The sequence below is a fragment of the Piliocolobus tephrosceles genome, chromosome 8, assembly GCF_002776525.5.
Source record: "Piliocolobus tephrosceles isolate RC106 chromosome 8, ASM277652v3, whole genome shotgun sequence".
Taxonomy (NCBI): domain Eukaryota; kingdom Metazoa; phylum Chordata; class Mammalia; order Primates; family Cercopithecidae; genus Piliocolobus; species Piliocolobus tephrosceles.
Window position 1 is genome coordinate 127,023,108 of NC_045441.1, and position 20,922 is coordinate 127,044,029.

At 43.5% G+C, this 20,922-nt stretch overlaps 1 protein-coding gene across 1 annotated transcript in view; it reads right to left on the bottom strand.

Annotated features, from left to right (window-relative positions):
- CREB3L2 (cAMP responsive element binding protein 3 like 2) overlaps positions 1–20,922 on the bottom strand; it is a 129,666-nt gene that overhangs the window by 27,756 nt on the left and 80,988 nt on the right. The window contains exons 3-7 of the mRNA XM_023190040.2: positions 12,831–13,006; positions 9,990–10,077; positions 5,426–5,610; positions 2,891–3,037; positions 993–1,051 (exon numbers count right to left, since the gene is read on the bottom strand). Of these exons, the coding sequence (XP_023045808.1) occupies positions 993–1,051; positions 2,891–3,037; positions 5,426–5,610; positions 9,990–10,077; positions 12,831–13,006 (655 nt within the window). The remainder of the gene's footprint in view (positions 1–992; positions 1,052–2,890; positions 3,038–5,425; positions 5,611–9,989; positions 10,078–12,830; positions 13,007–20,922) is intronic.

The window sequence follows — 20,922 nt, forward strand, 5'->3', positions numbered from 1 at the left end:
CACCATGCCTGGCTAATTTTTTTTTATTTTTTAGGGGGTCTGGCTATATTGCCCAGGCTGGTCTTGAACTCCTGAACTCAAGCAATCCTCTCACCTTGACCTCCCAAAGCACTGGGATTACAAGAATGAGTCATCACACCCAGCCTATTGAGGTTTTTTCCTGAATATTTTAGACCCACGGTTAGTTGAATCTGAGGACGCTGAACCCCCAGATACGCACAGCTGACTATGTTTAATGCTACATTACCAGTACTTAAGTCAGGGGATAGAAGCACTAGACTTTAAATAGTAACTTCGAGAAACAGCCAGGAACCACCAGCCACTCCTTTCCCCAAATCCACATGAAGTTCATTCCTGGGTCTGGGGCCTCATGCTCATCTTAAAAAGATCTTAAGTTTGTTAGCTGAAGAACTAACTTCTAGGGCTAAGACAAAACTGTATTTAATTCCTCTTTTTCTAACAGCCCGCCTGATTACAGACTTTTTAAAAGAACAAAGATTGCCTTCAAGTGGTTTTGGAAAAAAACATGAATTGTAGTGGCTGGAAAATAAAGGGCGCCAACCTGACATCTCTCTTTCCCTGTGTGCCCTCTCTAGAGTGTGAGGGAATTTGGCCAATGGGGGCTGATTAAGTAGCACTGCTCCTTTCGGCTAAAACAGGGTTTCTCCTGCTAGAAGTTCCAGGAATGTGCAGGAATGTTAATATTTGTATGTGCTGGAAAGGAAGTTTCTGAGGACTCCGGGGTCCTGGCTGGCAGTGGTGTGATTCAAACACCTACTAACGTGCTTTTACTTCTTTCTTGCTTTATTATAGACATCTCCTCCAAATAACCACTAGGTGGCAGGCAAAATATAGCTGATAAACCACCGGGTTTCCAAGATGGCCAGAAAGAGGAATTGAACTGCTTCTCCCCGATTCTCCACACACCCACATTTCTCTGTGCATATTGCCCGTACTGCCCGATGAACACAACAGTTTGCCAGCAGGCTTACTTTTTCTCCAGGCTGTCCATGTATTCTTTCTTCTTTCTCCTACTTTCTTGGGCAGAAATCTGAGAGAGAGGGATGGGAGGAGAATGATTAATTTCCAGCTCTGAGTAAACCAGTTAAGACATAGAAGTCACTAAAGCCCTGCTCACTTCTGCAAGCTGCTTGCCATTTGTTTAAGCTACTAGTCACCTATTCTGTCCTCCTGGGTTTCCAGCTGCCGAACTCACACCTACTTTCCTACAAAGTAGGCCCCCAGTAAAATGGACACTGAGTGGCCAGGCACGGTGGCTCACACCTGTAATCCCAACACTTTGGGAGGCTGAGGTGGGTGGATCACTTGAGGTCAGGAGTTCGAGACCAGCCTGGCCAATATGGTGAAACCCCGTCTCCATTAAAAATACAAAAAAATGGCTGGGTGCAGTGGCTCACGCCTGTAATCCCAGCACTTTCGGAGGCCAAGGCGGGTAGGTCACCTGAGGTCAGGAGTTTAAGACCAGTCTGGGCACCATGGTAAAACTCATCTCTACTAAAAATACGAAATTTAGCTGGGCGCGGTGGTGCGTGCTTGTAATCCCAGCTACTTGGGAGGCTGAGGCAAGAGAATCGCTTGAGCCCAGGAGGCAGAGGTTGCAGAGAGCCGAGATTGTGCCATTGCACTCCAGCCTAGGTGACAGAGTGAAACTCCGTCTCAAAACAAAAAACAAAAACAAAAAAATTAGCCAGGCATGGTGGCGCACATCTGTGGTTCCAGCTGCTTGGGAAACTGAGGTAGAAGAATCACTTGAACCTGGGAGGCAGAGGTTGCAGTGAGCTGAGATCACGTCACTACACTCCAGCCTGGGTGACAGAGTAAGACTCTGTATCAAAAAAAAAAAAAGAAAAGAAAAAAAAGAAAAGAAAAGAAGAGAAGAGAAGAGAAAAAAATGGACACATGAGTAAGGAGCCAGGTCAGAACATGTGGCTCACAAACCATCAGTGTGGTCTCAGATAAGTGAGTTTAACTCCTGGACCTCTGCTGGCTGAACTACATCTATAAAATAAGACAGCTGGGGCTTGGTCATACATCAACTTGCTGCTGGTTCCGCGCATGGATAGAGTGACACTAAGCTCTTGTCTTCCTTCCCTCTTTGCCCCCACCCTCCCGGTAGGCCTGTGCCTCAGCCATCCCCCTGGTTTTCATCAGCCCTGCTCAGCACTGAGGGGCCTGGCGGTAGGACACTACTGAGTCCAAATACAGACCAGCAAACTGCAGAAGTTTTGTAATCACTAAACCCTACAAGAAAAAAAAAATTAACCAAGCACTCTCAAGGTATTTGTATTTATATACAATACATATATATGAGGTATTGTTTATATATAATACATACAGAATGTATAATACATATAGATTATATATAATACATGTATAATATATAACACATATTATATATAATACATATATAATATATACAATACATATATAATATAACATATATAATATATACAATATATATAATATATAATACATATATAATTATAATATATATAATACATATATATGTCTACTAGAGGAAACTATTGTATATATCATAAACCCAAAATTTAAAAGGTTGAGATTTTAAAGAAAAACTAGATGGAAATTCCAATAGCTTCCTCCCACCCCTGACTGTATCATCATGGGCACCAAGGAGGTAGACACTGATTTGGGAGTCTGCTGGCCTCAAGAGGGATGGGATGGGCTGGAGGAAGAGAGGGGCACGTGGTGAGGATGCTCCTCCCAAGGCCTAGGGAAGGGAAGGGCTTGGCCTTGGTCTCTGCCATGGGATGGGGTAGTGCTGGCCATTGGGAAGGCAGGGAAGGGGATGCTGACTCGATTCTGCTCGTGTCTCTGCTCTAGAAGTGCCTAGATTTGAAAGGCTCACCTTATTCTTGATCTTCCTCCGAATTTTCTTCAGGGCCTTTTCCTCTGATTTTGACAGGGGCAATTTGGTGGGGATGGGATAGCCCTCAGCGATCAGGGTCCTCTTTTCCTCCTCTGTCAGGACCAGAGGGCCTGATCCCTGTAGTTTCTGTGCAGATCAAGGAGCAGAAAAGGGTCAAAGAAAAAGAACTGGGACCACTGAAGAATAGCCTCCCGACGGGGTGATAAGAATCTGTTACAATGTCTTACAGAAGGCTCTGAGACAAGGATGCCCCACCTGCTTTGGGTGATAGATGGGTATTTTGAAGGGCATGGGAAGATGGGGAAGACACTCCCATGTGAGTGTTATAACTTAGGGGTTATAATTCAAGGAAAAGAATAAAGGAACCTCCATCCATTATTTCCCAGGAAGCAACCCGCTCGCTAAAACATGAAAAGAAAAAGTAGAGAAGTCATTTCCCACATCCCTAGAGATTTCCTGGCCTTGAAGTGATGAAGGATTCATTTGCAGCCCTGCTTTGTACAAGAGTTTTGTTGTTCTCCTTCTGAAAATGCAATTTTATAAGGTGCTCTCTACACACCAGGAGTCACTTCTCTTCTCCACTTTTAGCTAAGGGTGCAGAGCACCCAGGGACACACCTGCAGACTCTTTCCATAGAACTTTCTGGCTTCAGCAGCCTCAGACTGTCCATCAGCAATGGAGACAAGAACAGTAGCCCATCTCATGGACCCCACAGTAGAACGGCACGTTTATAATTAATCAGAGTCCCTATTGCATTTTAGCTCCATACTAAATGCCATAGATGACTATCTCTCAAGTAGCTTGCGATCAAGACTGTGAGACTGAATTGATATCTGTGAAAGGATAAGAGTAATTAAATGCTAAACTGTACTCTTAGCTGATATGGTTTGGCTCTGTGTCCCCACCCAAATCTCATTTTATAGCTCCCAAAATTCCCACATGTTGTGGGAGGGACCCAGTGGGAGATGACTGAATTATGGGGTGAGTCTTTCCCGTGCTGTTCTTGTGAGAGTGAATGAATCTCACAAGATCTGATGGTTTTAAAAAACCGGAGCTGCACTGCATAAGCTCTCTCTTTCCCTGCTGCCATCCATGTAAGACATGACTTGCTCCTCCTTGCCTTCCACCATGATTGTGAGGCTTCCCAACCCACGTGGAACTGTAAGTCCAATTCAAACTCTTTCTTTTGTAAATTGCCCAGTCTTGGGTATGTCTTTATCAGCAGCATGAAAATGAACTAATACATTAGCTAAAGGTGCACTAAAAATTTGAAGTAAGAGAACACTGCTATGAGCTGTGTGATCAGGAAAGGTTTAGGGCAGGAGATGAGATTTGAATTGGGCCTCCTGAAAGAAAGGGGATGATTTACATAAGAGAGAGGAGTGCATTCTAAGCAAAAGGCAATATTTTGAAAAGTCACTGAAGAAGCCACTCTGCCTAGTGTGGGTAAGGAGTTCTTGAAGCAGCGGAGGGTTGGACACCTGATAATGAGTAAAGGTGTCATGGCTCAGTGCCAACAGATGATGGGGAAACACAACACAGTTGTTGGGCAAGCATCTGACATGGGGAAGAGTTCCTCTATCAACATATAGAATGGACAGATCACAGTAGTACACACAGGTATATAGGATACAAGTTATTCTAGTAATCCAAGGAGTGAAGTCAGGTTCCAGTTGAAAAGGTGAAGAAAGAGTGGAAAGGTGAATTCCCTTGTCCTCAGTAAGAGTGAAATATAAGAAGGTGGTTACAGATCTAGAACTTTCAGGGACGGAATCAATACAAACTTTCAGAGTTATGTTAATTAATGGATGGATGGTTCTTACAGAATTTTTAAACATCTCATTTCATTTAAATTTTCTAGTTGTGGTATTGTAAATTCAAAATAGCTGATTATAATTTTTACAATTTCATAGAAATCAATTCACTCCTAGAACAATAAGAAGTTAATGATCTATTCTTCTTTATTACGGTGTCCTCATGTATGTGAGGGGTGAACGACGGTTCTTGATGTCTGATCGGAGTTCCTGGGTTAAGAGCCATACGACATACAGAAAAGGCTTAAACTGTTTTTGACCTTTAGGCATCGAAGACATTAATCTCACAGTAATTTTTAAGTTCACCAAAAATTGCTTATTTAAAATATAAAAGGTATTTCCTATGACATAGGTCACGAGGACCATTAAATTAACACAAATATTTATGATAGAACTTTGAGGGGAAAAACCCCAAATTTTTAATCCTCATGTCTATAGCTCTGTAAAATAAACATACGAATAAAAACTGGAAGTGTGCATGTGAAAAGGAAGAGAATTGTGGTAGTAAAAGGTGAGATGTGTGGGCAGTTCTTAGAAGGTGTTCTTTAGGGTTGACATCACTCCGCTTTCGCCATTAAACAGAAACTTCTTGACAAAAGTGAAAAACAAACAGCCTTGAGTGGTCCCGCTCTGGATACAGCCCCATGGGAAGGAATGGAGAGGGTCCCTTTTGGTCCAGGAACGCCCGCTGCATACTTACATGAGGAGCCGTGAGGAGAGGGGAGCTGGAGAGGGCAGAGGGGGCCCGGGGTGCAGCTCTGGAGGGGCTGTGGGTCTGAGGCAGGCTGAAGGGGTGCAGGCGTGGGTTGGGACTCAGGCTGCCTTCTGAGTCACTGCCGTGACTGCTCGGGGGCGTGGGTGGCAAATGCAGGTGGTCCACTGGGGCTGCAAAAAACGAAGCACATCTCATCCATCCCAGAGCCACAAATCAGAATACAACTGATCTGTGGGACCGCGAACTAAAGCACAAGGGGCCTCCGTGAGCTGACACGGACAGATCTCCAAAGTGCAGAGGCTGGATACAGGAATCCTCCTTTTGCATGAAAAAGGAGAGAAAGAGGATATGGACCCACATTTGCTTGTACTGGCAAAAAGAAACACTGGAAGTGTATACAAGAAACCAATAAACGTGCAACCAGGGGCCAGGCGAAATGGCTCATGGCTATAATCCCAACACTTTGCGAGGCTCGGGTGGGCAGATCAAATGAAGTCAGGAGTTTGTGACCAGCCTGACCAACATGGCGAAACTCCGTCTCTACTAAAAATACAAAAATTAGCTGAGTGTGGTGGCACACGCCTGTAGTCCCAGCTACTTGGGAGGCTGAGGCAGGAGAATTGCTTGAACCCAGGAGGCGGAGGCTGCAGTGAGCCAAGATCACGCCACTGCACTCCAGCCTGGGAGACAGAGACTCCGTCTCAAAGGGCCAGAGTGGCTGCTTTGAAAAAAGCTGGTTTGTTTCTGGAGCAATGTGCGTGGTCATGCCCGCAGGCAAGACGCCAGGCATTCTTCATTCAGAAAACAGGAAATCCATCTTCAGATAGGCGAGTGGGCACAGGAAAAGTAAGTGAGAGTTCAGTGGGGAGACCTTCTCCTGTAAAGTCTCCGCCCTTCCTGAGGGAGGCACAACACCCTCTCTGCCAGGGCCTATGGAGCCTTGGTCAGTGTCCATCAAGCATCTCCAGGGCAGCAGAGATGGGCTTCTGAAGGAGGAATGCAACCAGGATTCCTTGAAATGAAAGCACTCTTGGTTCTCACTGTTCTTCCTGAACGGTACGTATTTCTGTTGTACCAGCCACTGCTTCTGAGCCAAGGAAGATAACTGCAGGTAAACACTTCAGTCCTGGAGCCCCCAGGACAATGAGCCCTCTGAACGGCAGCCCCACGGTGGGCATGGCCCACACAGCTGGGTCTGCTCGGCCAGGGAACTAACTGCTGAAGGCCATGAGAAGCCTCAGGGCACCACCTCCTCGTCCCTTCTTCCGATGGAGACCACCCAACATACTATGGAAGGGAAGGGCCCTCCTGAGACAAAACAACTGACCCAAGAAAGATGACCTCATTCATAGCTGTCTGATACAGTATGGCTGTGTCCCCACCCAAATCTCATCTTGAAATGTAGCTCCCACAATTCCCACGTGTGGTGGGAGGGACCCAGTGGGAGATCACTGAATCATGGGGGCAGTTTCCCCCACGCTGTTCTTGTGGTAGTGAATAAGCCTCATGAGAGCTAATGGTTTTATAAGGGGAAACCCCTTTTGCTTGGTTCTCATTTTCTCTCTCGCCTGCCGCCTTGTAAAATGTGCCTTTGGCTTTCCGCCATGATTGTGAGGCCTCCCTATCCATGTGGAACTATGAGTCCATTACACCTCTTTTTCTTTATAAATTGCCCAGTCTTGGGTACTTTATCAGCAGCATGAAAATGGACTAATATACTGCCCTCAGGGAGGATGAGCAGCAATCAGCAGCTCTCTCCTACAGGAATACCTGAATAGCCGAGGCCACAACAGGCGATGCCTGGTCCTTCCGGCCCTAGCATGCTATTTTTTCTTCTCTCTCTCTCTCATTGCCATTCCCTGTCTCTCTCCCACCCTTTCTTTCTCTTTCTGCCACATACGGCTTTTCTCTAGATGTTTCCTCTTTCCCTTTTTCTCTGCCAGTCTTGCCAAAGAGGTCCCTGGGGTTTTTAATCTCTGTGGGCACTCTTAAAGCTAAAGAATACGCTAAAATAATCCTTGTCGCACTATTCCCACTACTCCTGCCACAGGTGCAGGCAGCCCAGGAAGGGAAACACATGCCTTAAATATGAAGGTGCTTGGCTAAGAAGGAGGAGTCCTAAGCATGTTAATCAAGGTTTCTTGAATGCCATGAATATTATGGCTCTTTATGGTTTAAAAAAAAAAAAAAACAGGAAGCAGACGAACCTAATAGGGGCTCTGTGCTGTTACATTCCCAAGAATGTACCTAAAGTACCTAAAGCCACCCTGTCCCTTTCACTTGGTGGGGGCCAAATTATTCTAATACTGTTCTCCCGTCCAAGCAGAGGGCCCCTCACAAAAGACAGAAAGAGAATGATGAGAAAAGCAAGTGAAGCAACTTAAATCTTGTCTTTCCTACCTATGAAAGAGCTACTGGGCTGGCCAGAGGCACCTCAGGATCAGATTTCTAAATATCATTTGAAATGCCGCTTTTGGGTTACTGCAAGGTCTGGGGACAACAAGCTACTTTGCCTAGAAATTGCTGCAGTCAAGGATATAGAATTTCCTTATCTCTGTTTATCCAGGATAATAAGGAAGGGCTGTCCTTTACTTTATTCTTGAAACATTTCTCCTCCAATAACCCTGGATTCAGAAGCCACTATGGGATTCATTGTTATGGTGATGACACTTCTGAACCACATCGCAGCATAAATTAAAAGAGTAAGATGCATTTGATAGTAATAACTGGTGTTATGCAAATGAAAGCAATTACTTTGAAGCAGTATATAAAGCTGCAAGGCACTACTGTCTGTTACTCAGTGCAAAGAAATAGTGTCTCGATATGGATTCTACTCAGTATTATTAACTTTTAAAATTTAATCATTTATTTATTGATAATAAACACAAATAAAGGGCCAGCCCTGACTACATTGTTACAAATCAAATCCTCAGTTAGTTTCTAATGGAATGAAGATAGCTGATATTTTCATGAGAAGTGCTCATGTGTAAATATCCTCACATTTATATACTGTAGCACATATACCTTTTTGGTGACAACTGTATAAGCCAATTTCTTATTTGTTGATCAAAGTAATGAACTGTACTTCAAAATTTGTACTGAAAGTATGAGTGGGACCGGATGAGGTGGCACATGCCTATAATCCTGTCACTTTGGTGGGACAAGGTGGGAGGGTCACTTGAGCTCAGGAGTTTCAGACGAGCCTGGGCAACACAGTGAAACCCTATCTCTAAAGAAAATACAAAATTCAGCTGGGCATGGTGGTGCATGCCTGTAGTCCCAGCTACTTGGGAGGCCGAGGTGGGAGAATCGCTTGAGCCCATGAGGTTGAGGTTGCTGTGAGCCAGGACTGCACTACTGCACTCCAGCCTGGACAACAGAAAGAGACCCTGTTTCACAGAAAAAAATAAATAAACAAAAAGTAGGAATGAAAAGGGAAGTGATGGCATGACTGAGGGCACAAGAAGTGAGAAGAGCAGGACCTATACAGGAGAATCTGCATAAACAAGGCGGCAGAGAGAGTTTCATTAGACTTTATGAGGCTCAGGGGTCTGCATCCGGGATTCCTAGCTATGGGCTTCACAGGAGAACAAAGAGGGAGAAACTCAGAAAGAAACTGACATAGAGAAAGAGAAATATAGACATATAACAATCTTGGCCAGGTGCGGTGGCTTATGCCTATAATACCAGGACTTTGGGAGGCCGTGGCGAGCAGATTGCCTAAGGCTGGGAGTTCAAGACCAGCCTGACCAATGTGGCGAAACCTCGTCTCTACTAAAAATACCAAAATTAGCTGGGTGTGGTGGCGCACTCCTGTAATCCCAGCTTCTCAGGAGGCTGAGACACAGGAATCGCTTGAACCCGGGAGGCAGAGGTTGCAGTGAGCCAAGATGGTGCCACTGCACTCCAGCCTGGGTAACAGAGTGAGACTCTGCCTCGAAAAAAAAAAAAAAAGTATGACCACCTCTCAAGGACGTGTTAATTCTAAATGGATGGATGTCAAGAAGCCCAAAAAGATGCACAACTGTAAACTATGAACATGACCAAATAGAGAGGAGGCTCCTTGCAATAGCTGTCATCCAAAGTCAATGTTTACAAACAATGAATTGGCCGCATAATTAATTATGAATTTACTTCACAAAGAGTTGAAACTAGAGTTGTTTAAAATAAGCAAGGTGCCTTTGTAGATGGTTGTTGATTTGTGGGGTTCTACAGGGTTCACACCTGGATGATTAAGAGCTGCAGTTCTCTTGTTTGATAGTGTTTGTGGTAGCAGTCCATAAAGGTTTTGAAAAATATCACCCTGGCTAGAAGTAAAATATGGTAACACTCAGCTGAAACTTAATTAAGTGCATATATGGGAAAATAATATTTAGCTTGCAAAATTTATTATTTGGAAGCAAAATTTTTATTTTTTAAGAACAGAGCTATTTCATAAAGCCAGCTACCTGTGTGATACAAACTCATCCTAGCTCTCTCGCCATATTCCCTCTCTGTAGACTCAGAGACCATCTCCACACCCAAAGGGACACAGGGAGGGCAGACAGACCTTCTTTAGGAGAGAAGTTTAGAAACTGATCCACTTCATGAGGCTCCAGCTTAATTTTAGGAATAATGGTCTGGCACGAGGAATCAACCTGGAGGAAGAATTTCAAACACAATTTTTAAAAACCAATCACAGCCTTGAAGACACACACAGGAGAGCTATTTGTCACCTGTGTCTCCCTCTCAGGACAGCCCTGCCTATCCTGAAGAACAGCTGAGTATACGCAGCTTCCCTGACAGGGAGTCATTTTAGTTCTTAACCTTTTTCTCATCACCAAACTTGGCATTACAGCAGACAGGACCCTCTGAACTTCCTTGAGACCACCCTGGGTAACATAGTGAGACACTGTCTCCCCCAAAAATATAAAAATTAGCCAGTCGTGATGGTGTGCACCTGTAGTTCCAGCTACTTGGGAGGCTGAGGCAGGAGAATCACTTGAGCCCGGGAATTTGAGGCTGCAGTGAGCTGTGATCATACCTAGGTAACAGAATGAGACCCTATCTCAAAAAAAAAAAAAAAAGAAAAAAGAAAAAGAAAAGAACGCTCAGAACTCTGAAGTTGAAAGTCAAATGCTCAAGCCCAAGACTATATCAATATTCTTTTCTAAGTTTTTGTAGTACTGTAAAGGCATTTTATTACAAAATATTCTGGTACTTTTTTTTGGTGGCATCATTCTGCTAACTTTATACACAGTTTGGGTTAAGTAAGAACCAAACACTGCTTCTACTCCCCCTATCCTCACTCCACTTTGGGGGCTTTAAAAAGCGATTAATAGTTGATACTGGTCAGGATTCCCAAGACTGCAGAATTTAGCTGTAGAGCATAACTGTGCATTTGATCTCTGAAAGAAAATAAGAGACCTCCTAAGAGGTGGTGACCTTAGAAGAATGAGGAGGGGCCAGGGGGTCTGTTATCCCAGTTCAGCCTCACACCAGCCTGGGAGTTTTCCCTGCCTGCAATGTAAAGCAGCCTGTAAATTACATACAGCCACAATGCACTTAAATCGAGTCAATCACCATGGAAAACGGGGACTAAATTTTAAAAAGTCACAGGCGTCCACCAGCTTGCCCTGGGGTAGGGACTGTGCACCAAACCACATCCTTTCTCTTATATAACTTTATTAATATTGATTATTATATATTATTATATATGTAATATATTATTATATATAATAATCAATATTAACGTTTACAATATATAATTAATATTAATAATTAATGTTATTCTTAAGGCTTCTTAATGACTGATGATATCTAATCATGAAATGCCTGGTAGGAAAATCATGAAGTACCTGGCCCATACACGGGAGCAAGGCCATGCCTCTGAGCTTTGCTAGTTACATGCTTTACAATAATTCAACTAGGCCAGGCATGTGGCTCACGCCTATAATCCCAACACTTTGGGAGGCCAAGGTGGGCAGATCACTTGAGGTCAGGAGTTCGAGACCAACCTGGCCAACATGGTAAAACCCCCATCTCTACTAAAAATACAAAAATTAGCTGGAGGTGTTGGCAGGTGCCTGTAATCCTAGCTACTCGGGAGGCTGAGGCACAAGAATCGCTGAACCCGGGAGGCAGAGGTTGCAGTGAGCTGAGATCATGCCACTGCACTACAGCTTGGGCAACAGAGTGAGACTTCTGTCTCAAAAAAAAAAAAAGAAAGAAAAAGTAATAAATAAAATAACTAAAATCCTGTGGAGCAAGGAGACTAATATAGACCCAGAGAGCCTAGCCTAATAAAGAGACTCAGGTAGCTACTGAGAAAGGAATCCTAGCACACTTGCAGAGGCCTCTGTCTATAACCCTTCATCATTTACACAGATGGACTAACAAGTGAGTAGGCAGTGACATTTTATGAGTCTACTGATTCAGTGTTATCTTATTCTGAAGAGGTAGACACTGTATCTTTTTTTTTTTCTTTTTCTTTTTTTTTTTTTTGAGACAAGTCTTGCTCTGTCGCCCAGGCTGGAGTGTAGTGGCGCAATCTCGGCTCACTGCAGCTTCTGCCTCCTAAAGTGCTGGGATTATAGGCATGAGTCACCATGCCCAGCTGCAGGTAGACACTCTATCTTGCTCATAAGAAATCTGACTTAAGGAATGTTAATGAAGTTGTTGTTTAGAACCCGAGGCTTTGAACTTAAGGGAAGCTAAGACAGGCTTCCAACACTTGCAAGATGATGTACAAATGTGATGCTGGTCCATGGCCAGACACTGGAAATACCCAGAAAGAAGGTAGAGTAGAATTAAATTCTACTTGCGGTAGGCATGGAATCCAGTAAGGAAAAAATTCTGATTTCTTATGCTTTCCACAGGTAACATAACAATAATTAATATTATTATAATGTTATTAATATTGTTAATATTATCCATATTATCATATGAATCAATAGGTGGGAGGTTCCGGACTTGAGTAAGGACAACTCAGCATCTCACTAGGAAAGTAAAATACTACACAGGAGCTCACATTCCCAGGAGCCACGCACTATAAGCCACGGATTGCGTCATCACCTCAGTCACTCCCTTTCCACTGCTTAAAAATCAGTGCCATAGAGAATTTTTTTTAAACCATAGATATTTTCTGTGTTTTTTATTTTGTAACAGTAATCAAAGAGAGAATGAAATCAGCTTACCTACTATCTTTTTCCGAACAATGGCTTTAAAGGAAGCTGGCACCAAATCAACATACCCTTATTAAATGTATACATATGTATATACACACATATAAAGTTGCATGTCCTTAAATGTACACAGCCACTAACTCCGAAAAGATTAAACACCTTATTGGACAATGATCTATCTGTATCTTTTAATCCAACCTGTTTATACAGAAGAAAATTGAGCATACCCCAGTATTCATTTCCAGAGGAGGTTCCTCCTTTTCAAACGGGGTGGAGATGGCTGTGATGGTCAGAGTGACAGACGGAACGAGCCCTGGGGGTGGTTCGTCTGTAATTGGCTCTGTCTTGATGGTTGTTGAAGGGAAGTCTGTAGACAGGTACCATTTCTCACTTTCCACCTCATCTGCAGGAAAAAGACAAGCACACATGTGAACTTGTTCGGGGCATCAGGCATAAGCAAAACAAACAACCCCTGGTCTTTCTCCCCAAAAAAGCTCAGTAATGGATTACTGAGAGTGGAATAAAAGAAAATGAAGTATATGAGAGAAAAGATCGATAGATATGAACAGTAAAGAATCTATACTTGTATTCACTAGCATGTGAGTATGGCTAAAGAAACTCTGGAAGGAATCCATAGAAAAAGAGAAACTGCGTTTCTCAGGAAGAAGCCTGGGTTGATGGGGAATAGAATAGGAGGGAGGATTTTGAATATGTAATGAGCTACTCTTGTTGATTGTCAAATCATGTAAATGTGTTATCTAATCAAAAACAGATAAATAAGCAAATTTAAAAACATTAAAGAAAGAAGCAGCTGGGCACAGTGGCTCACACAAATAATCCCAGCACTTTGGGAAGCCAAGGCAAGAGAATTGATTGAGCCCATGAGTTCAACACCAGCCTAGGCTACAATGCAAGACCCTGTCTCTACAAAAAAAAATTTTTTTAATTAGCTAGGTGCAGGGGTGAGCGTCTGTGGTCCCAGCTACTTGGGAGGCTGAGGCAGGAGGATTGCTTAAGCCAGGAAGTCCAGGCTTCAGTGAGCCATGATCACGTCAATGTACTCCAGAGCCTGGGCAACAGAGTGAGACCCTGTCAAGAAAGAGAGAGAAAAAGGGAAGGGAGAGGGAGGGGGAGGGAGAGAGAGAGGGGGAGGGAAAAAGAGCGAGGGTGAGAGTGAGAGAGAGAGAGAGAGAGAGAGAAGCAAGCAAATGGTTGGCAACCAAGGGGAGAAGATGGGAGAGCATGGTAAGTAGGTCTCTCTCTCCTTCTGCCCAAAGGGAAGATAATTTGGTTTTTTCATATTTTTTCTTCTCACTCCATTTTTTTTGTTTGTTTTTGTTCCCTTCTGTTTTCACTGTGATCTCACCTAGGCCTTAAACCTTCACTTAGACTTCCAGAGACTTTGCTTAGCCCTTTGGGAGACTTGGGTTTGCGATAACCATCTGCCCTTTGCTGAAATGGACTAAATACTCTTCCAGAGAAAACGGCTGCATCTTTGTGAGTCTGGGTCTTGTCTTGTCTTTCCTGATCATCACCAGGCCTGGAGATAGCTAACAACCGAGAGACAAGACAGAACAGACAGAGTGCCTCTGCCACTTACTGCACATTCTTCTCAGAGTCTAAGAGGTACCCTGTATTTCTGAACAAATTACTTTGGAGCTAGCACCTCAGCACTGCCTGGAAAAGCAGGGAGGAGGGAAGGAAAGGAAAAGATGAGAGGGTTGGAAACAGCCACAGAACAAGACAAAGCAAGCTAAAGGCCACATTCCTTAGCTGATACCAGTTTTACTAAAATGAGGCTAATATAAAGCAAAGACATGCTCCTTTATCAAAATGCTTAAACACATACACCACATTTCACATGCTTAATGACCCATGACTGTCAGAAGAGCCAAGTCGTTCACATTATACATTTATTTCACATTCAAGAATGTGACTCCAGTTTTCTTATGAAACAGTACAACCATTCAGAACCACTAGTAGGAAGGGAAGGGTAGACACAGAAACTAAGATCTATGATTATGAAAATTGTATTTCAGCCGGGCGCGGTGGCTCAAGCATGTAATCCCAGCACTTTGGGAGGCCGAGATGGGCGGATCACGAGGTCAGGAGATCGAGACCATCCTGGCTAACACAGTGAAACCCCGTCTCTACTAAAAAATACAAAAAACTAGCCGGGCGAGGTGACGGCGCCTGTAATCCCAGCTACTCGGGAGGCTGAGGCAGGAGAATGGCGTGAACCCGGGAAGCGAAGCTTGCTGTGAGCTGAGATCCGGCCACTGCACTCCAGCCCGACAGAGCGAGACTCGGTCTCAAAAAAAAAAAAAAAAAAAAAAAAATTGCATTTCATAAGCAACTTCCTTCAAGCACAAAAACAGATTCATATTTGAGGAAAATGATTTCCCCCCTAAATCCAGTTTATAATTGATGAATTATCCTAGCCGCAATTTATTTCCCGAGGTGAAATAAAGACGGGATGGGCAGGCCTTCCGGTGGAGGAAGATGTTTTGCTTTTAGAGTGGCGCTGCTGAGCGCTATGGCGTGACAGGGATTTCCATCCTTCATGGGGTGTGGGCCACATCCTGGTGGAAGGGGAGGGCGGGGGAACAAATGGCGGCCAGAGGAGGGAGGCCACTCTGTACCGGACTCAGACCATGCCCCAGCTCAGCCCAGAGAAGAAGCAACTGGACCACGAGCCAAAAGATTCTGTTGACTCTCCCCAAAGGAGTTTAGGAGCTAGAAGACACTGTCTGCTGCAAAGAACACCCACTTATGACAGTCAGGGAAGGGTTGGGGAGACAGAGACATCATCGATTTCATTTTTTCCATTCAGCAAAGACATGGTGATGCTTTTGCTTTTTTTGTTTTGTTTGTTTTGAGACATTCTTGCTCTGTCACCCAGGCTGGAGTGCAGTGGCGCCACCTTGGCTCGCTGCAAACTCCGCCTCCCGGATTCAGGAGATTCTCCTGCCTCAGCCTCCTGAGTAGCTGGAATTACAGGTGTGCACCACGACGCGCAGCTAATTTTTTTACTTTTAGTAGAGACGGGGTTTTGCCATGTTGGTTAGGCTGGTCTTGAACTCCTGACCTCAGGTGATCGGCCTCCCAAAGTGCTGGGATTACAGGTGAGAGCCACCCTGCACAGCCATGTTTTTGCTTTTTGAAGTCAACACTTAAAGCCTGCCCACACTGAGCAATATTTATCCCTGGCAGAGGCTGGAAGAAAGACAGTAAGATGAAATATAGTCTCACTACAGGCTGAAATGGATGGTAAGGAAGCAACCCTGAGAAAAAGGTCGCACACAATTACCAGGAAATTGTGAGATAAGCCCAGGTCCCTTGACTGTGCAGTGAAGGTGACTGTGATGAAACTTAATTCACAAGGCAAACAAAAGAGAGGCAAAAGTTAAAAAAAAAAAGGGGGGGGGGGGAATACAAAAAATTATAAGACAAAATGAAGATGGGTGATAGAATCAGTTCTTCCAATCTAACGAAGCCATTCTCAAAGCATGCACATTCGTAAAACAAGTCAAGACCATTTATATTCTTAATGCCCAGTGTCCTATAGACAAATATGCAAATATCATCAGTGCTGCCTCAGCAGGGCAAGCGATGGTACCTGAACTGTAAAAGGAAACCTTCTCTCTCAAGGACAACTGCATTTCCAAGAGAGAAGCCCAATGAAGTGGCCTCTCCTCCCCTGAGCTTGTTTGAGGACAAACAACTGGTGTTGCTTTCGTGCTTCCACTCCAATACATAATAGTCCTTGATCCTGAGTTATAAAGAGACTTAAGGCCATCAAGCTCAAATATACCTTTTTTTTTTTTTTTTTTAAGACAGAGTCTTGCTGTGTCACGCAGGCTGCAGTGCAGTGGCGCGATCTCAGCTCACTGCAATCTCTGCCTCCTGGGTTCAAGTGATTCTCCTGCCTCAGCCTCCCGAGTAGCTGAGATTACAGGTGTGTGCCACCACACCTGGCTAATTTTTGTATTTTTAGTAGAGATGGGGTTTCACCATGTTGGCTAGGCTGGTCTCGAACTCCTGACCTCAGGTGACCCACCCGCCTCAGCCTCCCAAAGTGCTGGGATTACAGGTATGAACCACCACGTCCAGCCTATCATTTCTAGATGAGGAAAATGACACCTGGGCCTAGGTCACATGGCAAATTAGTGGCAGAACCCAGATCTCTGCACTCTGGCCAGTAATCTTCCCATTAACTAGAAAACTTTCTATGTGGATAAAGATTATGCATAAATAATGCTCACTACAGCATTGTGTATAATGACAAAACACTGAAAATAAGCAAAACATTAAAAAGCAAGAGAAAGGTTAAGTCAATTATGGTGCATCCATACAATGGAATATTTATGCAGACATTAATATTACATGTATACAGCCTTTTTAACTACAAGGGGAAGACTTATAATAAAATGTTAAGACAAAAACTCTCTATAACTATTAAAGAAGAAAGTGATAGAGAAGAATCAAAAGAAATATGCCCAATAGTAAGCACCTCTGGAAAATCGTTCAGAACATGCATGACTTTTTCTTTACATTTTACAGTACTTCTGGATTTCCAATTTTGGGACACTATTGTCTTTGGATGAACACACAGGGACATGGCCTGCTCTACTTCATGGCTTAGGATGGTAATTATTGGATAGAGGCTCCAATTGCCCAAGGGGCCATTTAGAAGCCCTTGACTCAGTAAGAGTCAATGAGTCCCTTATTACGTAAATGCATTCCTGGCTCCAGGTCTTGCTCCTCCCTCCTTCCAGGTCTTCTTAGAATTTTGCAGTGCCCTCCTACCGGGGGCTGATCCCCACCTACAGCTTGGTTCTGTGGCTTGATGTACCAATAGTACGTGAGCTTTTTAATACAAGCACAGTTTTGGAATGTGCTTGCAGGATGGAACTAAGGTTGCTGCAGTTTTGCCATCAGCATGAGAAGAATGAGCTGGGATAATCTAGTTATCTCAGAAGAAGGATGACAGCCACAGAGAACAGTCACCCCCAGAGGAGCTGAGCCAAGACCAGCCAACTGCCAGCTGACCTCAGAGATGCCAGCGAATCTAGCTGAAACTCGCAGAACCACTCTGCTGACCCCCACACAGAAACAGACATGTGGATTACCATAATAAATGACCGAGTGACTGCGTTTGGGGGTGGTTTGTTATGGCGCAACAGAGCTAGTCCATACAATATAGCCGAATGTATGCCAAATAAATGAAACCCATTACATTAGAATCTATTACAATGAAATTACTATATTCATTTCCAAAATAATTCCTCTAAACCATCAACTATGGATCATATCAATAAATATTTGTAGACTGGCTGATCGGACCTACTAGTTACATCATAAAATATGAAATGACTTCATATGAATAAAGTCAGTGAGTAAGTAGTTTGGTGAGAAGAGCATTCCAGTGGTAGCTGAAATGAAAGAAAAGGGCTTTTATTCTGAACTACTGGAGGTTGGCTTGTACTTTCTTACTCAATGGAAATAAATACCAAATCATAGAAAACAAAATGACAAATGTAATCTACGAAGTGAGGGTTAAGGAAGGACAGAGTCTAGGAGAAGGAGCAGAATATGTATCACAATGTTTCTCCATGACCTGATTTTTGTAGTTTTACTTTATTGGCAAAAAGAGCAGTAGGGCCACCCTGGCTTAGAACTGGAATTATCCTTGGATGTCTTAGTTATTGGCTAAACTACAAACATAAGAGTCAGTAGACACTCTACACCCTCTAATTTCTAAAACTAGAAACTGAGATACCGAGTGGAAAAAATAAAAATGCTCTTTCTGCATTGTGTTTATACGTCTTTTAAGTGTCATTTCAGACGAAAAACATCCCTGGTAAAGTTTAGCAGTCCACAGTGTGAAGACTAAGAACAACCCCCGCCCCCCGCCCACCCACCCCCCCACCCCACCCCCGCCCGTATCAGCTGATTCAAACAGCTTCCTGTCAAAGGTCAAACTCGACTGGCACATTTCCTCAGCTTCACCACTTAGCTGTCGCCAAGAAAATAAAAACAAGCCACCGATCGTGGTGAAAAGCAAGTCCTTTACATCCAAAGACAAAACGGAGCAGCCATGATCAATGGGGCTAGATGCCAAGTTATCAAATCATCAAGATGGACAAAGAGACTGAAAAAGACATGAACTCAAAGCCAAGGTAACAGCAACACCAAAATGCAGATTTTCCATCCTTTCCATATGTGCCACACAGATAAGCACAAACGGATACAGGTTCCTAGGAAAGAAAGGAAAAAACAAACAAACAAACAAAAATCCCTAAATTGGGAGTTGGCATTCTCTTGATATATAATGAAAGGAAAATAAAAACTCAGGACCCCAATCCACTATGCCAAAGCGAAAAATCAAGCTGAAAGCTGAGTCATGCAAGAAACTACCTTTCCTTTTGTTCCTAAGCACAGTTATAGATAAAAGGTTAAAGGTCTCCACAAGGAGACACTCCATGTTGACCTTTTTTTTTTCTTTTTTTTAGACAGTCTTGCTCTGTCACTGCAGCCTTGACCTCCCAGGCCCAAAGGATCCTGTCGCCTTAGCCTCCCAAGTAGCTGGGACTACAGGCATACGTCACCACGCCCAGCTAATTTTTTTTTTAATTTATTTTTGGTAGAGAAGAGGTCTCACTGTGTTGTTGTGCAGGCTGGTCTCAAACTCCTGGGCTCCAGTAATCCTCCTGCTTCGGCCACCCAAAGTGCTGGGATCACAGTCATGAGCACCCAGCTTAACATTCATCTTATCTTAACAAAAAATGTTGATTTACTGAGCACGAGATGAATGCGTAATGGACTATTCCCCACCTGCTCTTTTTCTCTCTTGCAACACGTGGATTACCACACTCTCCCTCTTTCCTGTTCAGCCACTTTTCCTTTAAATACTGAAGTCCTCAAAGTCATCTTTGCAGAAAGGCACAGACCACAGATTATTTCTGTGATTCTGTGTTTATTTGTTCTGGGTATGTCTTTAACCTTGGCAAAGTAAACTCCTAAATTGATTGAGACCTGTATCAGATACTTTTTGGTTTACAATACACACACACACACACACACGCGCGCGCACACACACACACACTTATATACATGTGAACAGAGAGAGAATGGACATTTATTCTTTTTTTTTTTTTTTTTGAGACGGAGTCTCGCTCTGCCGCCCAGGCTGGAGTGCTGTGGCCGGATCTCAGCTCACTGCAAGCTCCGCCTCCCGGGTTTACGCCATTCCTCCTGCCTCAGCTTCCCAAGTTGCTGGGACTACAAGCACCGCCACCTCGCCCGGCTGATTTTTTGTATTTTTTTTTAGTAGAGACGGGGTTTCACCATGTTAGCCAGGATGGTCTTGATCTCCTGACCTCATGATCCGCCCGTCTCAGCCTCCCAAAGTGCTGGGATTACAGGCTTGAGCCACCGCGCCCAGCCTGGGCATTTACCCTTAAAAAGAGAAATCAGATGACGTACTACCACTTACATGAGAAAAACATATACGCAGTTGGTCCTTGAACAACACAGGTTTGAACCGTGTGGGTCCACTCACAAGCAGACTTTTTTTAAACAAACATTGATTGAAAATACAGTATTCATAGGATGCAAAACCCAGGAACAGTGAGGGCTGACTGTACATCCATTTACTATTTATGTAACATATCCAAAGTGAAAAGAAAATTGTTTAAATTAAATAAATATGCCTCATCTAAATCCTTTAGCATTTCATTTGTTTGCTCTTTGAAAATTTTCAGAGGAGTTGGCACATCTTGACCAATTTTTTATGTAAAATTCTCTTAAAGGAAAAATATAATGGTTGGGCTCTGGAAGCTGGGGAAAGGGGCAAGAATTCAGCTAAATGTGTCAGAATCATATTAAACTACAGCCCACTACATGCTCCAATGGAAGTTAGAGGCCTATCTTCCCCTGGCCCCACTCCTGAGTATCTTAACCCTGAAATAACTTTCACTATTGAATGGCATGAAGAGGTGGTGATAATAGTAAAAATAGAAAATATTTACTACATCCTTTCTTCTTCATTGAAGAAGTTGGACTCTCATTCATGAATATCCATAGTAACTGTAATCGCTAGATCAATGTGAACGTTGCTTTCTTATACTAATCTAGCATTGCAATGGCTAGGCAGAGAAGTCACTATTTTACTTTTTTTCAAAAAATAAAAAGGGGAAACATCATTATTGTTTTTATCTGTTTGGAAAAAAGTAAAAGGTAACACCAAAAAAGGGGAGGAATAGCAAAATAGCATGTATTACAAACCCAAGCTTCAGATGGAAGAGGTCAACTGTT